The sequence below is a fragment of the Ovis canadensis genome, chromosome 2 (genome assembly GCF_042477335.2).
Source record: "Ovis canadensis isolate MfBH-ARS-UI-01 breed Bighorn chromosome 2, ARS-UI_OviCan_v2, whole genome shotgun sequence".
Lineage (NCBI taxonomy): Eukaryota > Metazoa > Chordata > Mammalia > Artiodactyla > Bovidae > Ovis > Ovis canadensis.
In genome coordinates this window covers 106409778-106430814 of record NC_091246.1, presented here as the reverse complement: position 1 = coordinate 106430814, position 21037 = coordinate 106409778, and the positions used below count along the sequence as shown (strand labels likewise).

The following is a 21037-nucleotide window of genomic DNA, read 5'->3' as shown; positions in this document are numbered from 1 at the left end:
GATCGTGCTTGCGTCAATGAAGGCTTACTAATAAAATGTGTTTTTATAAATCCCCATATTAATCAGATTGAGGGCATAAAAGAATGATATTTTAAAGCATCAATCTCTGGGTCTCTGAATCTGAAAATAAACGTACACAGAATATTAAAACGGAGCCATACTCAGGTTTTTCCATAATAATATTGAACCAGCAGAGCACTGACTTATTCAGGTTACGGTAGCCATTCCCTTTTGTGTGACTACCGATGTTTATGTTAATGTCACCTTTCAGTGGAATGTGTTCTGACTTAAGCATATCTGAATTATTGGACACTTTTCTTCCGTGGTGAGGGAAGCCCTACATTTACCTGATTGTTACATTCCTTTAAGGACAGAGAAATGATGCAGAATGAAGAAGGGAATCAACAATACAGCCAAAAGGAGTTTACAATTGAAAGTGGTGAGGAAAGGTAAATAGAGTGGTGAGTATGTTGTTGTTCAATTCCCTCTAGTGAAAATGAGACTATATATCAAGGTTTTATTGGATTATATTTTTTTCAAAATTAAGAGAGGGTGTACACCCATGGCTGATTCATGTCAATGTATGGCAAAAACCACTAAATATTGTGAAGTAACTAGCCTCCAATTAAAATAAATTAATTATTTTTAAAAAATTAAGAGAGGGAAGATCTTAGCAAGATACAATCAGTGATTGTACCTTAAATCAGTTGGTTACCTTAAATTAATTAGTTATATCAATTAGTTAAAGCTAATATTCAGCTGAGGTTGTATACATACATTCTTCTCCCCTTTTTTCACTCAGCCTCATCTCCAGTCTTTCTTTCCCTTTCCATCAATCATTTTGGGCAAAACATTTACAGTTTCTCAGGAAACAAAAAGATTATAAAAGCTTCTGGATTATAGACATGATTTCCTTTTCCCATAAGAACATATGTTTTCCTTTAATCAAGCATAACAAGATCCCTGGAGATAATGCCTCATAGGAGAAGACTACCTATTTTCAAGATGTAAAAGAAAAAGGTCAGAGATGTGAGTGTACAAACCTACACTGTGCATGTATAGCTCTCTGAGAAGAGCAGAAAGTTTGAAAGTGGGTCTCTTTCTTAGATTTTTTTTTATGAAACTGTTAAAACTTTTACTGTGATTTTAACTGAATGAGTCACATTTCACCTTTTAAAGAAGGGTATGATCTTTTCTTTTTCTACTGTAGGAGAACATAAATCACTGTGCTTTTTTGGAAAAATAAGCAGTTCATTTGAATTAGGTGATGTGGGTTCTGTCTCTGGCTTTGCCACCTAAATGAATGAGGCCTGAATAAAGATCATGTCCTAAGTGGGGGATGCATGTAAATGGAATCTAGGGTGGTACTGACGAATCTGCTCACAGAGCAGCACTGGAGATGCAGACATAGAGAACAGACTTACGGACAAGGGTAGGGGAGAAGAGAGGGTGAAATGAATGAAGAGCAGCGTGGAAGCATACACCCTAGCACAGGTAAATAGACAGCCAATGGGAGTTAGCTGCACGACTCAGGGAACTCAAACTGGGCTTCCGTAATAACCTAGAGCGATGGGAATGAGTGGGAGGTTGGAGGGAGACTCAAGAGGGAGGGGACATATGCACACCTATGGTTAATGCATGTTGATGGATGACAGAAATCAATATTGTAAGCCCATCATCAGTCAATTAAAAAAACAAAGATCATGTCCTAGAATTCATCCCCCTCTTCTGCAGGGTGAAGGGGGCTTCTGCTGTAGTAGGCTGGACCGACCCTTCTAAGAGAGCTGGGAGCACAGCCTGCCTTGTAGCAGAAGTAACACGGACTTGGCTCTAGTCTATGTTTTGTAACCACCAAATCAGCCTAAACCTGTCTGCTTTGTTGTTCATCTTTATTCCAGACTAATGACCTTGTCTCCTACTTCAAAGAGAGGACTGAGTGCTCAGCCGCTGAATTACAAAATCTTAGTTCCCGTCTCTACTGTCACATTCTGCACCTAATCCCAGCGAAAAGCCACCCTTCAACTACCGCTCTGAAAACTCTTTCTTTTCATCTCATCAGTGACATCGCCTCTTCTCTTCTAAACCTTCTTGTGTCTTTGTAAGTATTTCCTAATCTACTGACTTTTTTCTCCAAGATGTAAGCAAGCTCAAATTCCCTTTCACTGTAAACACAAAATTAAACAAACAAATCAGGAACTATCAATCTCACTGTGTCCACTGTTACTTTCCCTTGTTATAGCCTCTTGCAGATAAGGACTGACATATTTACACACTCGATACTATGTATAAAACAGATAACTAATGAGAACATACTGTATAATACAGGAACTCTACTTAAGGTACTGTGGTGACCTGAATGGGAAGGACGTCCAAAAGGGAAGAGATATGTGTATACGTATGGCGGATTCATTTTACTGTACAGTAGAAATTAATACAACAATGTAAAGTCACTATATGCCAATAAAAATTAATTTTTAAAAAGGGAATCTTTTTGCCTTTTTCTTTAACTCACCATTCATGTTATGATAACATATTTGCACATGTACTTTTGTACCTAGAGTGTTCTTGAAAAGGTGACTAATAATCTTCTGTACTTCTTTTTGTTTTTATGGCATTTGATATCATATTACTGATTATTCTTTTATTTCCAAACAGACTCTAGGGTGAAAATTTTTATTCTTCTTACATGTAAAGCACAGCTCTATCTCTATGTATTTGTATCTATATACCACACATGAGCAAATATATAATACATAGTGATATTATAATTTCATGCAGTCAATTAGAAAGTCTAAAAATATCTCTTAAAAAGCTCTTTAGGAGGCAGTGATGGGAAAAAAAGGTTGAGAAATAATGCACTATACAATAGAAATTTCAATTTCTCATGGTAATAAGGAGAAGTAAATCCATTATTTTTCCACTAGGTGCTGACAATTTTTATCTGTTTTACAACTTCTTCTCAGAGCAGGTAATGTCTTCCAAGCCATCTTATTTGATTTTATATCCTTTGTGGTGTCTAAAACACAAGATTCCCTTCTCACTCCAAGTAATAACACAGATCTAAATAAAATTCAAATCTAAAATTATAGATAGACGACAGGTGTGTCATCTCGGTATTTATTCGTTGTTTATGGAGCATCTACTCCATGCATGACATTGAATTAAATATTATGGTAGTAAAGCAAGATCAAAAACAATCCAGTCCTCATGGGACTAACAATTAAGAGGGAGAGACAAGACCTGCATGAAAATCTAAAACATACATGTGAAGGTGATGTGCACACACACACACACACCCGCACAAAGGTATATTATAGAAAGTTGAGATTCTGTTGCTCCAGCACATTGCACTCTTCCTAGAATGTAGTAATTGCTGAATAGATGTTTATAATGCTACAAAGAAATTCTAGAGCTATAGGCACTCTAGACCTGGAGCATATAAGCATGATGCAAGGAGCAACCACATGGAAAAGGCTATCGATTCAAAACATGCCTCAAACAGAAAACACACTCTCCAAGGGTCATTTTCAGTAAAGAGGCAAGCATTAAAAAAAGAAGAAGAAAAAAATACACAAATATTGGCAGGAAGGGGGAACCACACGTGGCAAGAAAAAGTTTCCTATGGCCAGGAGAAAATAAAATGATATTTTGTTTTTTATTTATTATTAAAATGGCTTGATAAATATTTTCCTTTTCAGGTAAAGAGGCCCTTATTGCTCGAAATTTAAATGTTCACAGGATGACTACCTGTTGTAGATATTTTTGAGATATTTTCAAATTTAGGTAGGATATTGAGTGAACTAGTTATCTCTGATGTTAGCCCAACCATCCTATGTTGGCAGTGTTTGTAAAGTAGGATCAGAAATATCTGAGTTTATCATTCCTAATTCGTTATTTTTGTCTGTATGCAAATTTTGCATGAACTCCTAGGAATTCTTCATCATTCGCATTAGAACTTATTCCATGCAACAAACTATTTCAGAGGATGTTGATAATTTTCCATTTTATGATATTCTTAAATTTTCCACTGAGGTTATTGCCTCTGTGTATTAACTTGTCTGAGAGGTAACTGGTAATACTTCCTTCTAAAAACATCTCTAGTGTGGAGATTCTGAATTTCAGGAATGCTTTATAGTGAGGCTGCTTATTAACTATTTTACTATTGTTTCTTCTTCTGCCAACGTCTAAGGATTTCAAACTTTGTTTCCTAAAGTGTGTGTGGCTGCCTTGCAGTTGTTAGAACAGCTTCATTTTCTGTGGCTGAACAGCTCTTTCTATTCATACACTTTCTGCTTGTTACCAAACAGTTGGTCCTGTCTTAGAATGCCTGCCTTCACTCCAGAACCAGTTCTCTGAAGGTGACTCACTTGTCTCTCTCCTTGATGTATTTTCCTAAGCAAAACAAAGCTATAGCTTCCTTCTAGTGGAGAAAGACAAACCATGTTTCAACATGGACATTTGCATGCACGGGAGTTCATTTTCAATAAAGTACGGTTAATCCAAGTATCAGGATAGGAGAAGAGTTTTGGAGAAGAGTTTAAGAGACAGATTTGCTGGGAAAATCAAACAGGCTCCATGTTATATTCTTCATGAAGTAAGGGAAAGTTAAAGATGCATCTTCATCAAAATAGTTTCTTTAAAAATCTCCTCAGAGAACTTGAGTGGGTAAAATATACCATACATGATTGTGGACTAGTTTATGAGGTTAGTTGAAATTAGAGCATTGATTCCCTGGTGGCTCAGACAGTGAAGAATCTGCCTGCAATGTAGGAGACCTGGGTTCGATCCCTGGGTCAGGAAAATCTGCAGAAGGGAATGGCTACCACTCCAGTATTCTTGCCTGGAGAATCTTCCCTGGACAGAGGACCCTGGAGGGCTACAGTACATGGGGTCACAAACAGCTGGATATTACTGAGTAAATAACATACCTACAGAGCATTTGAAGGCTCTATAGAAAAGTGATAAACATACGCTATCGATAAAAGCAAGTCCTTGGGATCAACAGTATAAAATTATGATAAATCTGTTTATTTGTCACTTATGATCAGTCCCACCACCACAGTTTAGCTCAGAACTCTCTCTGAGTATTTCTCTGTGCCTGCTCTAAATGTTCTGCGGTCATTTCAGATAAACATTTTTTCTGTGTTTTTTTTTTTCTTTTTTGCACACAGTGTGATCACCTTTGTAACAATTTAACTATTTAACCTATAGTTCAAGCAGGGTCTCTGCATTCTCAGCTGACAGCAAGATAGAACAGATCTACTGCCAGCATCTCAGACTCTAAACACCCAAACCCAGTTCACTGGCATCCTTTCTTCCAACAATCCAAATCCTCTACCTGATAGTCTGTTTTAAGAGAGATCATATTTTGATGATAAATTCAAACATGATCTCCAAATTCTAAAACAAGCAGACTGTCATTGTCTTCTAGTAGTTTTGTCATTGTTCTCTGTCTACACATTATAGTTTTTACTATTCCTGATGGTTATGAGCAATCTTCTGATTAATTATAATTTTGAGGTAAACACTACCTCTGAGAGAGAAGGATTTGTAGAGCTTTTTTGAGCCAAATTACAAGGCCATTCCTATAATGATAACTATTCAGTTATAATTAAATTATTTGCTTCTAAATTTTATCCATATTCCATTATGAAAGGAAGCTGTAACTCCTCTACCTTTCAGCAGGTTTATTATTGTAGTGAGCTCTATAGTTGTTGCTAGCAGATATGAAATTAAACAATGAACTGGAGATATTTCAACTGAATTTGACCATCACCATTCCCTCAGCATACTATAGGACTGTATCATAGGAATGATTTTACATTCCTATACATTTCCTAGTGATAGGAAATGGAATAGAAAATAGAATATTTTCTTTATATCTCACTTCTGCCCATTGAACAAGCATCTTATAAGATCCATCACAAGTACCAGTTCTCTGGAGAACTTCCCTGTTTCACAGTCCCTAAAATGTTGTCACTTCTGTTGCTCGTTTGTCACTTGGGCCTTTGTATTTTCTTTCCTTCTAGGGTCTAAGTTTCACAATGGAAAGGTGATAATTTCTTGATCACCCGTGGCTAAACTGTACCTAGCACAAACATGTGCACAGAATGTGGTGAAAAATCTTGCTGAATTGCTTAACATTACACATTAAACACATACTTGGTGATTGACTGGCCTCAGTATATCAAGGGATCAAGGGAGAGAAAAATTATATACAAGAGGAAATATTTTACAAGCTGTTTCCTGAATTGGCAGGGCAAACTGCTTGAGGCATTGACTAAAGAACTGGGCCATGAGCCTTCTATACTTAGGAAAATGTATGATTATTTATAGAAACAAAGGAAAAAAGCATATATTATGTACAGAATCCTGCTACAGTACCTACATACAAGAAATTATCATAACAGTAGGAGTTTATTCCTTAAAGTACATTTTTCTTCAAAGTCTTACATAAGAAAATAGACCCAACATTAAAAAGAATTTTCCCCATCTTCCAAAACATACCAAAAGAAAAAAAAAAAAAAAAGACATTCTATGCCAAAATGTTTTTCTTAGACTTTGAAGTCAATCAAGAAAATATTTTATTTGTGATTATCATAAAGCCTGAAATTCATGCATTCAGTTTTTGACACAATATACCATAATTTATCCAAATAGCAAGTCTGTGTTGCTATCAAACTACCAAGATGAAAAACAAAATTGCATGTTATGAAAATAATTAATTTAGATGGAATACTTTTGGCACTTTTCTTGCTTTTGGAAATTGCTCTGCAAGCTCTTCATAATCATCACTTATTTACATTTCAAAGAAAGCTGAACACTGGTGTTTTGTTCTTTATTTCACTAGTATGAGAACTAGAATTCAAAAGCCAAAGAAAATTTTTTTTCAAAAACAGCAATATCTGAGCAAAGGGTGAAAATTTTAAAAACTTCACTACTAGGAAATTTAGATTTCTTACGTCTATTTCTGACTTGTATTTATTAAAAGAATTGTCCTCTTTAATAAGTCCCTTTTAAGCACTATGTTTCTAATACCTGGTGTATTCTGATAATGAATACGCCTAATTGTACTATAGTAGTAAAAATTTTTGTTCTGCTGATTGCCTTAATAAAACTCATTTACTAAAATGTATAAATTATGCCAAAGTAAACACTTCAATTGCATCTGTGGGTTTGCAATAATAGTCTAAGAAAGTGCTATAAATGTTTATAATAATACTTCACTGATAAAATTTTTTACTAGTAATAGCAATAGGAAGTTTCATATATTACTAACAGAAACGTAACTAGGTACAACTGTGTCAGAAAACTTGCAGTATCTACTAAAGCTAGACATACTCATATCCATCCTCCTTCTGCTGCTGCTGCTGCTAAGTCGCTTCAGTCGTGTCCGACTCTGTATGACCCCATAGAGGGCAGCCCACCAGGCTCCCCCTGGGATTCTCCAGGCAAGAACACTGGAGTGGGTTGCCATTTCGTTCTCCAATGCATGGAACTGAAAAGTGAGAGTGAAGTCGCTCAGACGTGTCCGACTCTTCACCATCCCATGGACTGCAGCATACCAGGCTCCTCCGCCCATGGGATTTTCCAGGCAAGAGTACTGGAGTGGGTTGTCATTGCCTTCTCTGAATATCTATCCTATATTACAGCAATTCTTTGCCCAGTGAAACTCTTGGACCCAACTCACATAGTCCCCAGAATGCACATATTCACAGGTACTCACCAAAAAAAGCAATCTCAAGGAGGATCATAGCAGCACTAACCAAAAACTTTTTTTAAATACCCAAATATTCCTCAGTAGGACAAGGGATAAATTGTTATGTCTTCATATAATGGAATATGCTGGGCTGGGTTTAGTAACTCAGTGGTGTCCAACTCTTTGCAGCCCCATGGGCTGGAGCCCACCAGGCTCCCGTGGGGATTCTTCAAGCAAGAATACTGGAGTGGGTTGCCATGTCCTCCTCCAGGGGCTCTTCCTCATCCAGGATCGCACCCAGGTCTCCTGCACTGCAGGCAGATTCTTTAAAACCATTTGAGCCACCAGGAAAGACCAAGAATACTGGAGTGGGTAGCCTATCCCTTCTCCAGGGGATCTTCCCAACCCAGGAATTGAACCAGGGTCTCCTGCATTGCAGGTGGATTCTTCACCAATTGAGCTACCAGGGAACCCCTCACATAATGGACTACCATACAGAAATGAAAATAATTTATTGCTACTTGCTACAACATAGCTAAAACACATACACTTCATAAAATAAAGCAGACCCAAATAAGTATTTATAGAAAGCTCAAGAGCAGGAAAAATTTTTATTGTTGCATAAGTCAGGATAGAGATTATCTTCAAGCAAAGTAATGCTTAGGAAGGGATATGGTGGTAAGAGGGAGCAGGGTGAACACTTCTGTGATACTGAGAATTCTGCTTCTTGATCCATGGTCTCTTTACATGGGAGTGCTACGTTTGTACCACTTTATATAGAACTTTGCTATTTTTGTACTTTTCTGTATGTATTCATAATCTCAATTTAAAAGTTTTAAACTAAACAAAAAAAAAACCACTTCTACTAGTATGCTATTTAATTATGACTATCTATGGTTTCTGGTTGTTGTTCTTACTTCCAAGTTTCCCTGGAAATAGTATTTTTAAATTAAACAGATATATTTGTGAACTTAAAAAAATACTTGTTTGAATTTATTTTTTCCTTTACTTGTTTTCCTTTTTTGCTCAATACCTCACAAATAGGCTCAGTGAGCAGAGTAGAAACGGTATTTTATAAGATATTTCCAGTAGAGGGAGCTTTACTTTCAAAAGGAAATTTCTATAGGAAATTTTCCTTCAAGGACCATCACTGAAAAATTAAAATATTTGATTTTTTATGTATGATTAAAAATTCTTCAGAGTGATGAGCTACTTTTATCTAAGAGAAAAAAGAGACAATTTTTATTTGATTTGTGAAAGAAAATGATGAAGAATATATGTATTGCACAAACTTCTATACTGGATATATCTTTTTTGAGTGATTACATTTCTGAAGTATTCATAAGAAGGATTTTAAATTAAATTACTTAATATTAATTAACAGGGATTCTTTCTAAGAATATATTATAGCAAATATCATGGTGATTTTCTACTATACAAATTTGACCTCATCAATCAAAATATTTTAGTTATCAACATTAAATTTCCTAAATCTAAGTATCAACTAGGCTCTTCAGATTTCTTTGAGAAAATAAGTATGCATATTATCATCTCAGATACTAAAAGATAATTATAATAAAATAATCAGCTTATCTTATGACATGAATTTTCCACTCTTTTCTATAAAATTTACATAAATGTAAAAGCTCTACATTCTTTGCTTTTATCACTATATATGAAATTTGTACCAGTTGTAAAGTTACAAAAATTTACTATGTTAAAATATTTTTCACTGAAAATATTCTCATTTACAATGGTTCAACTCTTTACTTCAGGAAAAATTAGTAATTTCAGAAATATAGTAGACTTCACAATTAGTTCCTGGTTCCTAAAGGTAGTTTTTGTGAGATATGCTATATTTTTCAAGGTGCTTAAAGATGAAAAATTGACATAGCAACCCAGAGAGAATATTTACATACATCAAATGGAAATCATTATACATGTAACTTAGCACTCAAATTTTTTATTTCAATCTTTTTGAAAAGCTTGTGAACCATAAAATGGAAATTTTAAGGTAATTATAATAGTAAAATAAATTTTACATTGGCTTATATATTGTTTCATTAACAATGGGGTTAAATTAGCTGATCTTGTGCTTAGTGTCTCTTCTCTTTTAATTAAAAAGAAAAACAGCCTACCAAATATGACTGGAGATGATAAGAAAATAGCACATCATAGAACAATTTTGCTGTTCAGTAGGCTTTATTACTTTCTACAAAATGATTTTTCTTGGCATAGAACATACCTAGTGATTTATTTATCACTTTGTCTCCATGAACTAAGTTCTTTAGGAAACAGTACTTTCAAAACCTTTATTATTTTATTCATTTAAACTTAACCTCTGGATATATGAATAATATTCAGAATTTCTCTCACCACTAAATGCTTATGTTCTGGATATTTTTTGTCTTCTAAAATGTACGTAATGTTCCACTTTTAATAACTAAATGTTTTTTAACTTTCAAAACGAGAGTAACACCCAGAATTTATAATTCACTTAGAAAAAAAAAGAAACTATAAACGCAATTTGAGAAGGAAAATCCTAGGCTTTGGAAATATTTTTTTCCTAGGGTAACCTCAGTTGCAAATAACAGAAGATGCCAGCTAATAAAATACATTAATTAGTGAAAATAAAGCAAAGTTACATATTTCAGAGGTCTCAAGAGACAGACTGCTAGATAGAAACCAGACTGTTAGATAGAAAACAATACTATTTAAGGGACACTTTCAACAAGTCAACCTCGAGTTGCATCCTTGGTTTCAGCAATGACAAGTGGTTGTAAGGCTTGAATGAGTTCTCCAACTGTTAAATACAAGTGGACTCACCTGAGTAGCAGTGCTGCTTCCCAGAAGTAAAATCCCGAAACTAAAGTCCGAAAGTGTCTCACGTAGGCCATGATACGGAGGGATATATTCACGGCTCTGAAATGAGTCTTATCCAAGGCATGGGGAAGCCGTGAATGAGCCGGGAATGAGAGCGTGCTGCCTGACTCCGTGTCGTGTTGGCAGGGACCAACGACTGGAAAGCTTCAGCACCTGAGACAGCTCCCCACGGTCCAAGGAGACCCTCTCTTTCAAACTCTTGAAATTCCCTTTCGACACCTTCTCTGAGCATTGAGCTGCGGGGAGATTCACGGGATTATAAATGTGCAGGTGATTTATACAGTGACCGCGCAATAACGGATGAGAGATATCTGAGGTGCCTAGGTTCTGGGCAGCAGTTCCTTGGAGCTCTAGCGGCAAAGGAAAAATGCTAGTCCTTTCCTGACTCAGACTCAACGACTGGAGGAGAAAAAACAGCAACTGCGGAACAGGAATGCGTCTGCACCTGCTCCAAGCGCCGCCCGCTGGAATCCCACTTTCCACCTTTGGGTAAATCCCGAGCCACTAGCGCGGCAAAGGGAAGCGGGGGCGGCGCCAAACGACACCGCCTTGCCAGCCAATCACAACTGCACAGCGGGGCAGAGTGACGGGCCACTCACGACGGAAGGCGGTGCTTAGCTAGCCGTACTTCAAAAAAAGCATTGAGTAACTGGTGCAGAGCCTAAAGCGCGACTGGAGGGAATTGGGGGAGGGAATCCTCAGCGCTGAGAACTGAAGGAGTCAGCAGCCTTTATGGATTAGGTAGCAGAATCGCACTTTGAGGGACCCTCCATTTTTGCCTTCCGGGAGAAGGCACAATTTAGTAATAAAAGGTCTTTTCGGATGTGACCCTGTCTCTTTGACCTTACATCAAAATGCAAGAGTCAGCAGTAAACCCAGACCCTTGGAAAGGGCTAAGGAAGAGCAGAGAACGTGGTGCGGAATCAGTTGCTTCTAGAATCGTCTCACAACCCTGGCCAGCTTCTGGCTGAGAAGCGTTGCTGACTTGTCAGTTGAGTTTCCTTCAGTCACAATAAGGGTCCAAAAAAGGTGAAGCTGGGAAATCTAAAGAGATGGCTACTAGTGGGGAACAACGCTACACACCATTTTTCTTATGCATTTTCCATGTCTAAACATTAACTTCAAGTGAAAGGGACAACTAGGTCATATGGTACATCTTTTATTGTCTCATCTTTCTCTTTCCTCTCCCCTCCATGACTATCTTTATAGGAACTTGGATTGGAAGACTGGAAGGAGAAAGAGTGTGTGTGTGTGTGTGTGTGTGTGTGTGTGTGTGTGTGAACTGGTGTTGTGAACACACACCACACGTGTGTATGTATGCAAGTGTGTGTGTGTAAGTGTGCACATGTTTCTGTGTTTGTTCATGCATCTCAAAATGATGGGATTTTAAATAATTAAAACATGTTGTTAGAACATTATAGTGGCTTTTATTTACTATCAACTAGGGTCAAAATTACTTTAAAGCAGCGACGTTACTTTGCCGACTAAGGTCCGTCTAGTCAAGGCTATGGTTTTTCCTGTGGTCATGTATGGATGTGAGAGTTGGACTGTGAAGAAGGCTGAGAGCCGAAGAACTGATGCTTTTGAACTGTGGTGCTGGAGAAGACTCTTGAGAGTCCCTTGGACTGGAAGGAGATCCAACCAGTCCATTCTGAAGGAGATCAGCCCTGGGATTTCTTTGGAAGGAATGATGCTAAAGCTGAAACTCCAGTACTTTGGCCACCTCATGCGAAGAGTTGACTCATTGGAAAAGACTCTGATGCTGGGAGGGATTGGGGGCAGGAGGAGAAGGGGACGACCAAGGATGAAATGGCTGGATGGCATCACTGACTCGATGGACGTGAGTCTGAGTGAACTCCGCAAGTTGGTGATGGACAGGGAGGCCTGGCGTGCTGTGATTCATGGGATCGCAAAGACTCGGACACGACTGAGGGACTGAACTGAACTGAACTGAACTGTAGTGAATCAGCTTATTGGATATAATGTCATATAAGAGGGTGGCTAGAATCCCCATATTACTTGTTTTTCATATCATCGTGATTACTTCCTTCAAATTACTTGTAACAACCTACTGTTTCCCTCATTTATTTGTTTGGCTTTTGCACCAGAGTGAAGTAATGGCTGTTATTTAGTATAGCAAGTAGTATATAGTTGATAAACAATATTTGTTAAATGTATCCTGCTGCTAAGTTGCTTCAGTCGTGTCTGACTCTGTGCGACCCCATAGACGGCAGCCCACCAGGTTCCCCTGCCCCTGGGATTCTCCAGGCAAGAACACTGGAGTAGGTTGCCATTTCCTTCCCCAATGCATGAAAGTGAAAAGTGAAAGTGAAGTCGCTCAGTTGTGTCTGAACTCTTAGCGACCTCATGGACTGCAGTCTACCAGGCTCCTCCATCCATGGGATTTTCCAGGCAAGAGTACTGGAGTGGGTTGCCATTGCCTTCTCCTAAATGTATCCATGATCATATTAGAAACATGATACTTTTAATTAGTAAGCAAATAAGCTTGTTACAGCACATTGGTTAGTAGATTAACTTTGATTAAATAATTAGAAATGAATCAAAGTGGGTTGTAGTGCCTTGCTTAACATTTGAGGATTAATTTACCAGTTATTTAGCAATTTCACTTGTTGCCTATGGATTTTTATATTGTTCATTCTTAATTTCTATAAAGTCAAAATAAATTTTATGCAACTACATATGTGATAGCTATTCTTGTAAATTTTACTCTTTTGAGACTAAAATAGTCCTGATTTTATGGGTAGGTGACAGAGTATGTTTGCAGGGGAAAAGAAAAAGCATTTTATGGCTGATGAGTAACTGACCAGCCCATTCATGTAAAATTAAGCTGGATTCTGATATGGCCAAGTCTCTACTCTTCTTCAAGTCTTTATTATATCCTTCTTGCACAAACAGATTTTATTTCACATTGGACAAGACATGGACTTTTTGAACTAAATGAGATATTAATCATATTTAATATCTTCCTTTTACAAGGAAGTAATTATAGCCTAAAGTGGTCAAGTGATGGTTACTAACCTTTGAAATCAGCAAGTTGACAATATCAAACTTGAAATTGGTGCTTCTGGCCCATTGTCCACTATTTTGCATACTATCACAGAGCTATCTTTAATGTTGTATTTTCACTATTAACTACAGAAAAGTAGATCGATTTTGATGTAAAGATAAAGCTTTTTTCATATGCTCATTTGTTACTACCAATGAGCTAAAATATACATAATATTTTGTACATATTGCTAAAATGACCTATTTAATGAAAACTTTAGTTTTTGAATAAATAATATTTTTTCAATGTAGTATGAGGTTAAAAGCATTTACTGAGATTTTATCATATTCAGTAGAATTAAGTCATTCTATCATCTCATCAAAAGCTTATAAATGAGTGAAATGTCAGTTTTTAAACTTATAAAAAGCAATGCCACTTTTAGAATAATTAGAACAGTCATTTCTTTGAATTAACAGTCTCTGGGAAGATTTAAAAAGTCTTAATTTAAAAAATCAATCAGAAAGTCACTTGTTTAATACAAATTAGGTAGAGGGAAATTAATCTTATGGTGGCAATAGATATCACCTCCAAGTATGTGTGTCTAGTGAATTTATCTTTGCATAGAGATCTACCTACTGAACGGACTAATTGTGACTGGCTAGCTGATCAAATGACCCTCTTTTTTTTTCTGAAATACTACCAGAAAGATCCATTGATTTATATCCATTTTTTTTTGTTCAGTCCACAAGTTTTTTCACATAGATCTCAGCAATAGTCTCCAAATAGTTTCCCTTGTTTGATCTCTTAGTCCCCTTGATTAGCCCTCCATTGTGAATACTAAGGGGTTTTTGTTTGCTCTTTGTTGGTTTTACTAAATCAAATGATACCTCTTCTATTCCTAAAACACTTGCAACACCTTTCCATTACAGATTGAAATACACATTCCTTTTCACAGCTGGTTCTAAAAGGCTGACAATCTCAGCCTCACTGTTCACTGGTGCTCTTTTTCCCCATAATGCACTAGTCACATGAGCTGTTTCTTATCTCATGATTTCTCTACTTAAAACTTCTTCCTTTGGACTTCCTATGTCCAGTCTCTTTCTAGCCATTAACTCACAGTTTAAATATCTCTCTTTCTCTCTCCTTTCAATAAAATTTCCTCCATTCACTTTTATATCAGGATTTATTTCCTTCACAGATCAAATTATAATTTGTCTTTGTTTAATTCTGAAAGATGGGGAACTTGTATTATGCCTGGCACATGTCTGGCAGATATTAATGATCAAGAACTATTTGTTGAAGGAGTGAACAAAGGCAGACACTTTCTCTGCTCCTTAGTTCTTTCTTTTCTAGATGTCATTCCTACTAATCTCTTTTAACCTATGCTTTTTCCAGAAAATTATTTAGATTATACAGCCAGACATACTCTTTGGCCATCTAAAAGTAACCTTTGAGTTTATATGTGTGTCCTTGGTTCACTCTGAGAGTGCCTTATTTATAAATAAGACAATATAACCCACTCTATTGTGATATTTACTTTTTAACTCTCAGACTGTCATCTTTTCTCCAAATTATAGTGATAATTTGCCATAATCCCCTAAATGACTTTAAATATTGAGATATTTGAAGCACCTAATTGACTTGATTTGATTTAGGTCATACCTGAATGGTCTAGTGGTTTTCCCAACTTTTTTCAATTTATGTCTGAATTCGGCAATAAGGAGTTCATGATCTGAGCCAAAGTCAGCTCCCGGTCTTGTTTTGGCTGACTGTATAGAGCTTCTCCGTCTTTGGCTGCAAAGAATATAATCAATTTGATTTTGGTATTGACCATCTGGTGATGTCCATGTGTAGAGTCTTCTCTTGTGTTGTTGGAAGAGGGTGTTTGCTATGACCAGTGCGTTCTCTTGGTAAAACTCTGTTAGTCTTTGCCCTGCATCATTCTGTACTCCAAGGCCAAATTTACCTGTTACTCCAGGTGTTTCTTGACTCCCTACTTTTGCATTCCAGTCCCCTATAAAGAAAAGGACATCTTTTTTTGGGTGTTAGTTCTAAAAGATCTTGTAGGTCTTCATAGAACCATTCAGCTTCAGCTTCTTCAGTGTTACTGGTTGGGGCATAGACTTGGATTACTGTGATATAGAATGGTTTCCCTTGGAAATGAACAGAGATCATTCTGTCATTTTTGAGATTGCATCCAAGTACTGCATTCCAGACTCTTTTGTTGACTATGGTGACTACTCCATTTCTTCTAAGGGATTCCTGCCCACACTAGTAGATATAATGGTCATCTGATTTAAATTCACCCATTCCAGTCCATCTTAGCTCACTGATTCCTAGAATGTCGACTTTCACTCTTGCCATCTCCTGTTTGACCACTTCCAATTTGCTTTGATTCATGGACCTGACATTCCAGGTTCCTATGCAATATTCCTCTTTACAGCATCAGACCTTGCTTCTATCACCAGTCACATCCACAACTGGGTATTGTTTTTCTTTGGCTCCATCCCTTCATTCTTTCTGGAGTTATTTCTCCACTGAGCTCTAGTAGCATATTGGGCACCTACTGACCTGGGGAGTTCATCTTTCAGTGTCCTATCTTTTTGCCTTTTCATACTGTTCATGGGGTTCTCAAGGCAAGAACACTGAAGTGGTTTGTCGTTCCCTTCTCCAGTCGACCACATTTTGTCAGAACTCTCCATCATGATCCGTCCATCTTGGGTGGCCCCACATAGCATGGCTTAGTTTCATTGAGTTAGACAAGGCTGTGGTCCGTGTGATCAGATTGGCTAGTTGTCTGTGATTGTGGTTTCAATGTGTCTGACCTCTGATGCCCTCTCTCAGGGCCTACCATCTTACTTGGGTTTCTCTTACCTTGGACGTGGGGTATCTCTTCACATCTACTCCAGCAAGGTGCAGCCACACTCCTGACCTTGGACTTGGGGTAGTTCCTCTCTGCTGCCACTCCAGATCTTGGATGTAGGATAACTCCTCCCAGCCGCCGCTCCTGACTTTGGGAGTGGGGTAGCTCCTCTCTGCCACTCCTGCGCCACTTCTACTGCCTGAATCAAATTCCTATTATACAGTGGAAGTGAAAAATAGATTTAAGGGACTTGATCTGATAAGAGTGCCTGATGAACTACGGGCAGAGGTTTGTGACATTGTACAGGAGACAGGGATCAAGACCATTCCCATGGAAAAGAAATGCAAAAAAACGAAATGGCTGTCTGAGGAAGCCTTACAAATAGCTGTGAAAAGAAGAGAGGCAAAAAGCAAAGGAGAAAACAAAAGATATACCCATTTGAATGCAGAGTTCCAAAGAATAGCAAGGAGAGATAAGAAAGCCTTCTTCAGCTATCAATGCAAAGAAATAGAGGAAAACAATAGAATGGGAAGGACGAGAGATCTCTTCAAGAAAATTAGAGATACCAAGGGAACATTTCATGCAAAGATGAGCACAATTAAGGACAGAAATGGTATGGACCTAACAGAAACAGAAGATATTAGGAAGAGGTGGCAAGAATACACAGAACTGTACAAAAAAAGATCTTCACAACCCAGATAATCAAGATGGTGTGATCACTCATCTAGAGCCAGATATCCTGGAATGTGAAGTCAAGTGGGCCTTAGGAAGCATCACTACAAATCAAGCTAGTGGAGGTGATGGAATTCCAGGTGAGCTATTTCAAATCCTGAAAGATAATGCTGTGAAAGTGCTGCACTCAATATGCCAGCAAATTTGGAAAACTCAGCAGTGGCCACAGGACTGGAAAAGGTCAGTGTTCATTCCAATTCCAAAGAAAGGCAATGCCAAAGAATGCTCAAACTACTGCACAATTGCACTCATCTCACATGCTAGCAAAGTAATGCTCAAAATTCTCCAAGCCAGACTTCAGCAATACATGAATCATGAACTTCCAAGATGTACAAGCTGGTTTTAGAAAAGGCAGAGGAACAAGAGATCAAATAGTCAACATCTGCTGAATCATCAAAAAAGCAAGAGAGTTCCAGAAAAACATCCATTTCTGCTTTAGTGACTATGCCAAAGCCTTTGACTGTGTGGATCACAATAAACTGTGGAAAATTCTGAGAGATGCGAATACCAGAACACCTGACCTACCTCTTGAGAAATCTGTATGCAGGTCAGGAAGCAACGGTTAGAACTGGGCATGGAACAGACTGGTTCCAAATAGGAAAAGGAGTACAGTCAAGGCTGTATATTCTCACCCTGCTTATTTAACTTCTATGCAGAGTACATCATGAGAAACGCTGGTCTGGAAGAAGCAAAGCTGGAATCAAGATTGCCGGGAGAAATATCAATCACTTCAGATATGCAGATGACACCACCATTATGCCAGAAAGGAAAGAACTAAAGAGCTTCTTGATGAAAGTGAAAGAGGAGAGTGAAAAAGTTGGCTTAAAGCTCAACATTCAGACAACCAAGATCATGAAATCTGGTCCCATCACTTCATGGAAAATAGGTGGGGAAATAGTAGCTGACTTTATTTTGGGGGGCTCCAAAATCACAGCAGATGGTGATTGCAGCCATGAAATTAAAAGACAATTACTCCTTGGAAGGAAAGTTGTAACCAACCTAGACAGCATATTAAAAAGCAAAGACATTACATTGTCAACAAAGGTTCATCTAGTCAAGGCTACGGTTTTTCCAGTAGTCATGTATGGATGTGAGTGTTGGACTGTGAAGAAAGCTGAGCACCATAGAATTGATGCTTTTGAACTGTGGTGTTGGAGAAGACTCCTGAGAGTCCCTTGGACTGCAAGGAGATCCAATCAGTCCGTCCTAAAGGAGACCAGTGCTGGGCGTTCATTGGAAGGACTGATGTTGAAGCTGAAACCCCAATACTTTGGCCACTTGATGTGAAGAACTGATTCATTTGAAAAGACCCTGATGCTGGGAAAGATTGAAGGCAGGAGGAGAAGTGGATGACAGAGGATGAGATGGTTGGATGGCATCACTGTCTCAAAGGACATGAGTTTGAATGAACTCCAGGAGTTGGTGATAGACAGGCAGGCCTGGTGTGCTGCAGTTCATGGGGTCACAAAGAACTGGACACAACTGAGAGATTGAACTGCACTGAACTGAACTGCCTTGATATTTCATTCTTTCTCTGAATGTTTGGTTTGAAGTAGACACAACTTGTAAAAGTACTTCCAAATATTTTCCTTAAGTAGTTTCTTCACTAACAATACAAGGTTTATAATGTGCACAATTTTAGGAGCTTTCTGTGATACACATGTGAATGGGAAACATCTGGTCTTAGAGACTACAATTCCACATAGTGTGTAAGATATACATGAATATTCATAGTAGCTCATAGAACATAAGTATTGAAAGAAGCGATGGGAATTCAAAAACATTATTTCAGAATAGAAAGCATGAGGAGATTAGAAAATGTGGATAGAGTGGGGAATATTTAACAAAGCTTTGAAACCAGTTCACTGTTCATTTTGAGAATTTGAATATATGAAAAATATACTGGAAAACTTTGTAGAGGGGTGAAAAAACTTCAAAGCATAGAAGCAGAAAAAATTGGGGTGAATAAGATTTTAGTAATTTTAGTAGTTTGTGCAGTTAACTATTGGATGTTGTTATTTATAGTTGCCAAGTTGTGACCGACTCCCTGCGACCCCATGGGCAGTAGCCCACCAGGCTCCTCTGTCCATAGGATTTTCCAGGCAAGAATCCTGGAGTGGGTTGCCATTTCCTTCTCCAGAGGATCTTCCTGACCCAGGGATCTAATCTGCATCTCCTGCACTGGCAAGCAAATTCTCTACCACAGAGTCACCTGGGAAGCCTAACTGTATTGGATACGTTCCGTCTTATTTCTGCTCCCAAGATTCTAAGGTATACATAATCCTATTCATGTTTTAATCATGTGTTCCCATGAATTTCAGAAGCTTTTCCAATATCACACTATTATTACGTTAAGGCAGAAATTACATTCAGATTTTATCTAACTTCTAAACAATTTATATTATTGGTAGGGAAAAAAGTGATGACTGAAGGAAAATAGCAGGAAATGGGTTTCAGGCGTATCATGGAGGACTGTAGATACTGGATCAAATGATGAACAAAATTAAAGATTGTTACTAAGGGAATGTGGTTGTAATGTCAGGAGATACCTTCATTCACTTGTTAGCATGTGTGTATATGTGCTGTCACTTCTGTTGTGTCTGACTCTCTGCAACCCTATAGGCTATAGTCCACCAGGTTCCTCTGTCCATGGGATTCTCCAGGCATGAATAGTGGAGTGGGTTGCCATGCCCTCCTCCGCCACTTATTAATACATCAACCAATGAAACCTCCATTTCATATCTGCACTCCTGCAGAGGTTTCCCTATCATGTAGATTTTTTTCATCACAGGCCTCTTATATAAATATAAGAAAAATAGAAGAGCTTTAAAATATACAAAACCCCAAATGCCACAACCTTGACTGTTCTTTTCATTTTTCACCTGAGGTGAATTTTGAGTCTGATACTCATTCTCAGTATTATATATGTGTCTTATACGCTAAATGGATTATGGCCGGCAGCTGCAGATTGGAGTATTTTACCATATGTTATTTCTAAATGAAGTAACAACACTACTTTCAGAAAAATTCCATAGAATATTTTCTCCAAAATTCTGACTTAATTTGAAAATGAATACTCATATATAGTGTTAAATTTCTAAGCTAGAAAAAACTGAAAACTTTAGCAATCCCTTCAGTTTAGTTCAGTTCAGTCGCTCAGTCGTGTCCGACTCTTTGCGACCCCTTGGACTGTAGCACGCCAGACTTCCCCCTGTCCATCACCAACACCCAGAGCTTTCTCAGACTCATGTCCATCAAGTTGGTGATGCCACCCAACCATCTCATCCTCTGTCGTCCCCTTCTCCTCCTGCCTTCAGTGTTTCCCAGCCATCAGGGTCTTTTCCAATGAGTCAGTTCTTTGCATCATGTGGCCAAAGTATTGGGGTTTCAGATTCAGCATCAGTGTTTCCAATGAATATTCAGGACTGATTTCCTTTAGGATGGACTGGTTTGATCTCCTTGCACTCCAACGGACTCTCGAGTCTTCTCCAACACCACAGTTCAAAAACCATCATTCTTCAGCACTCAGCCTTCTTTATGGTCCAGCTCTCACATCCATATGTGACTACTGCAAAATCATTGCTTTGACTAGATGAACGTTTGTTGGCAAAGTAATGTCTCTGCTTTTTCATATGCAGTCTAAGTTGGTCATAGCTTTTCTTCCAAGGAGCAAGTGTCTTTTAATTTCATGGCTGCAGGCACCATTTGCAGTGATTTTGGAGCCTGTCACTTTTTTATAAATGCTCATTTATTTTTCAACTGGTAACACATAGGATGTACATGAAATTTTAGACTTTCTTATGGTAATGATCTTATGGTTTTCACGATCCCCTCAGGTCCTTTGGACTAGAAC

At 37.9% G+C, this 21037-nt stretch overlaps 1 protein-coding gene across 2 annotated transcripts in view; it reads right to left on the bottom strand.

Moving 5' to 3' along the window:
- The window catches only part of GLRA3 (glycine receptor alpha 3), a 183074-nt gene extending 172463 nt beyond the window's left edge, over positions 1–10611 (bottom strand). Inside the window, exon 1 of one of the 2 annotated variants that reach the window (XM_070292284.1) lies at positions 10526–10611. In XM_070292284.1, coding sequence (XP_070148385.1) covers positions 10526–10596 — 71 coding nt within the window. In that variant the 5' untranslated portion in view covers positions 10597–10611. The remainder of the gene's footprint in view (positions 1–10525) is intronic. The other variant, XM_069579441.1, reaches the window with a different exon arrangement.
- Positions 10612–21037: the final 10426 nt, after the last annotated feature.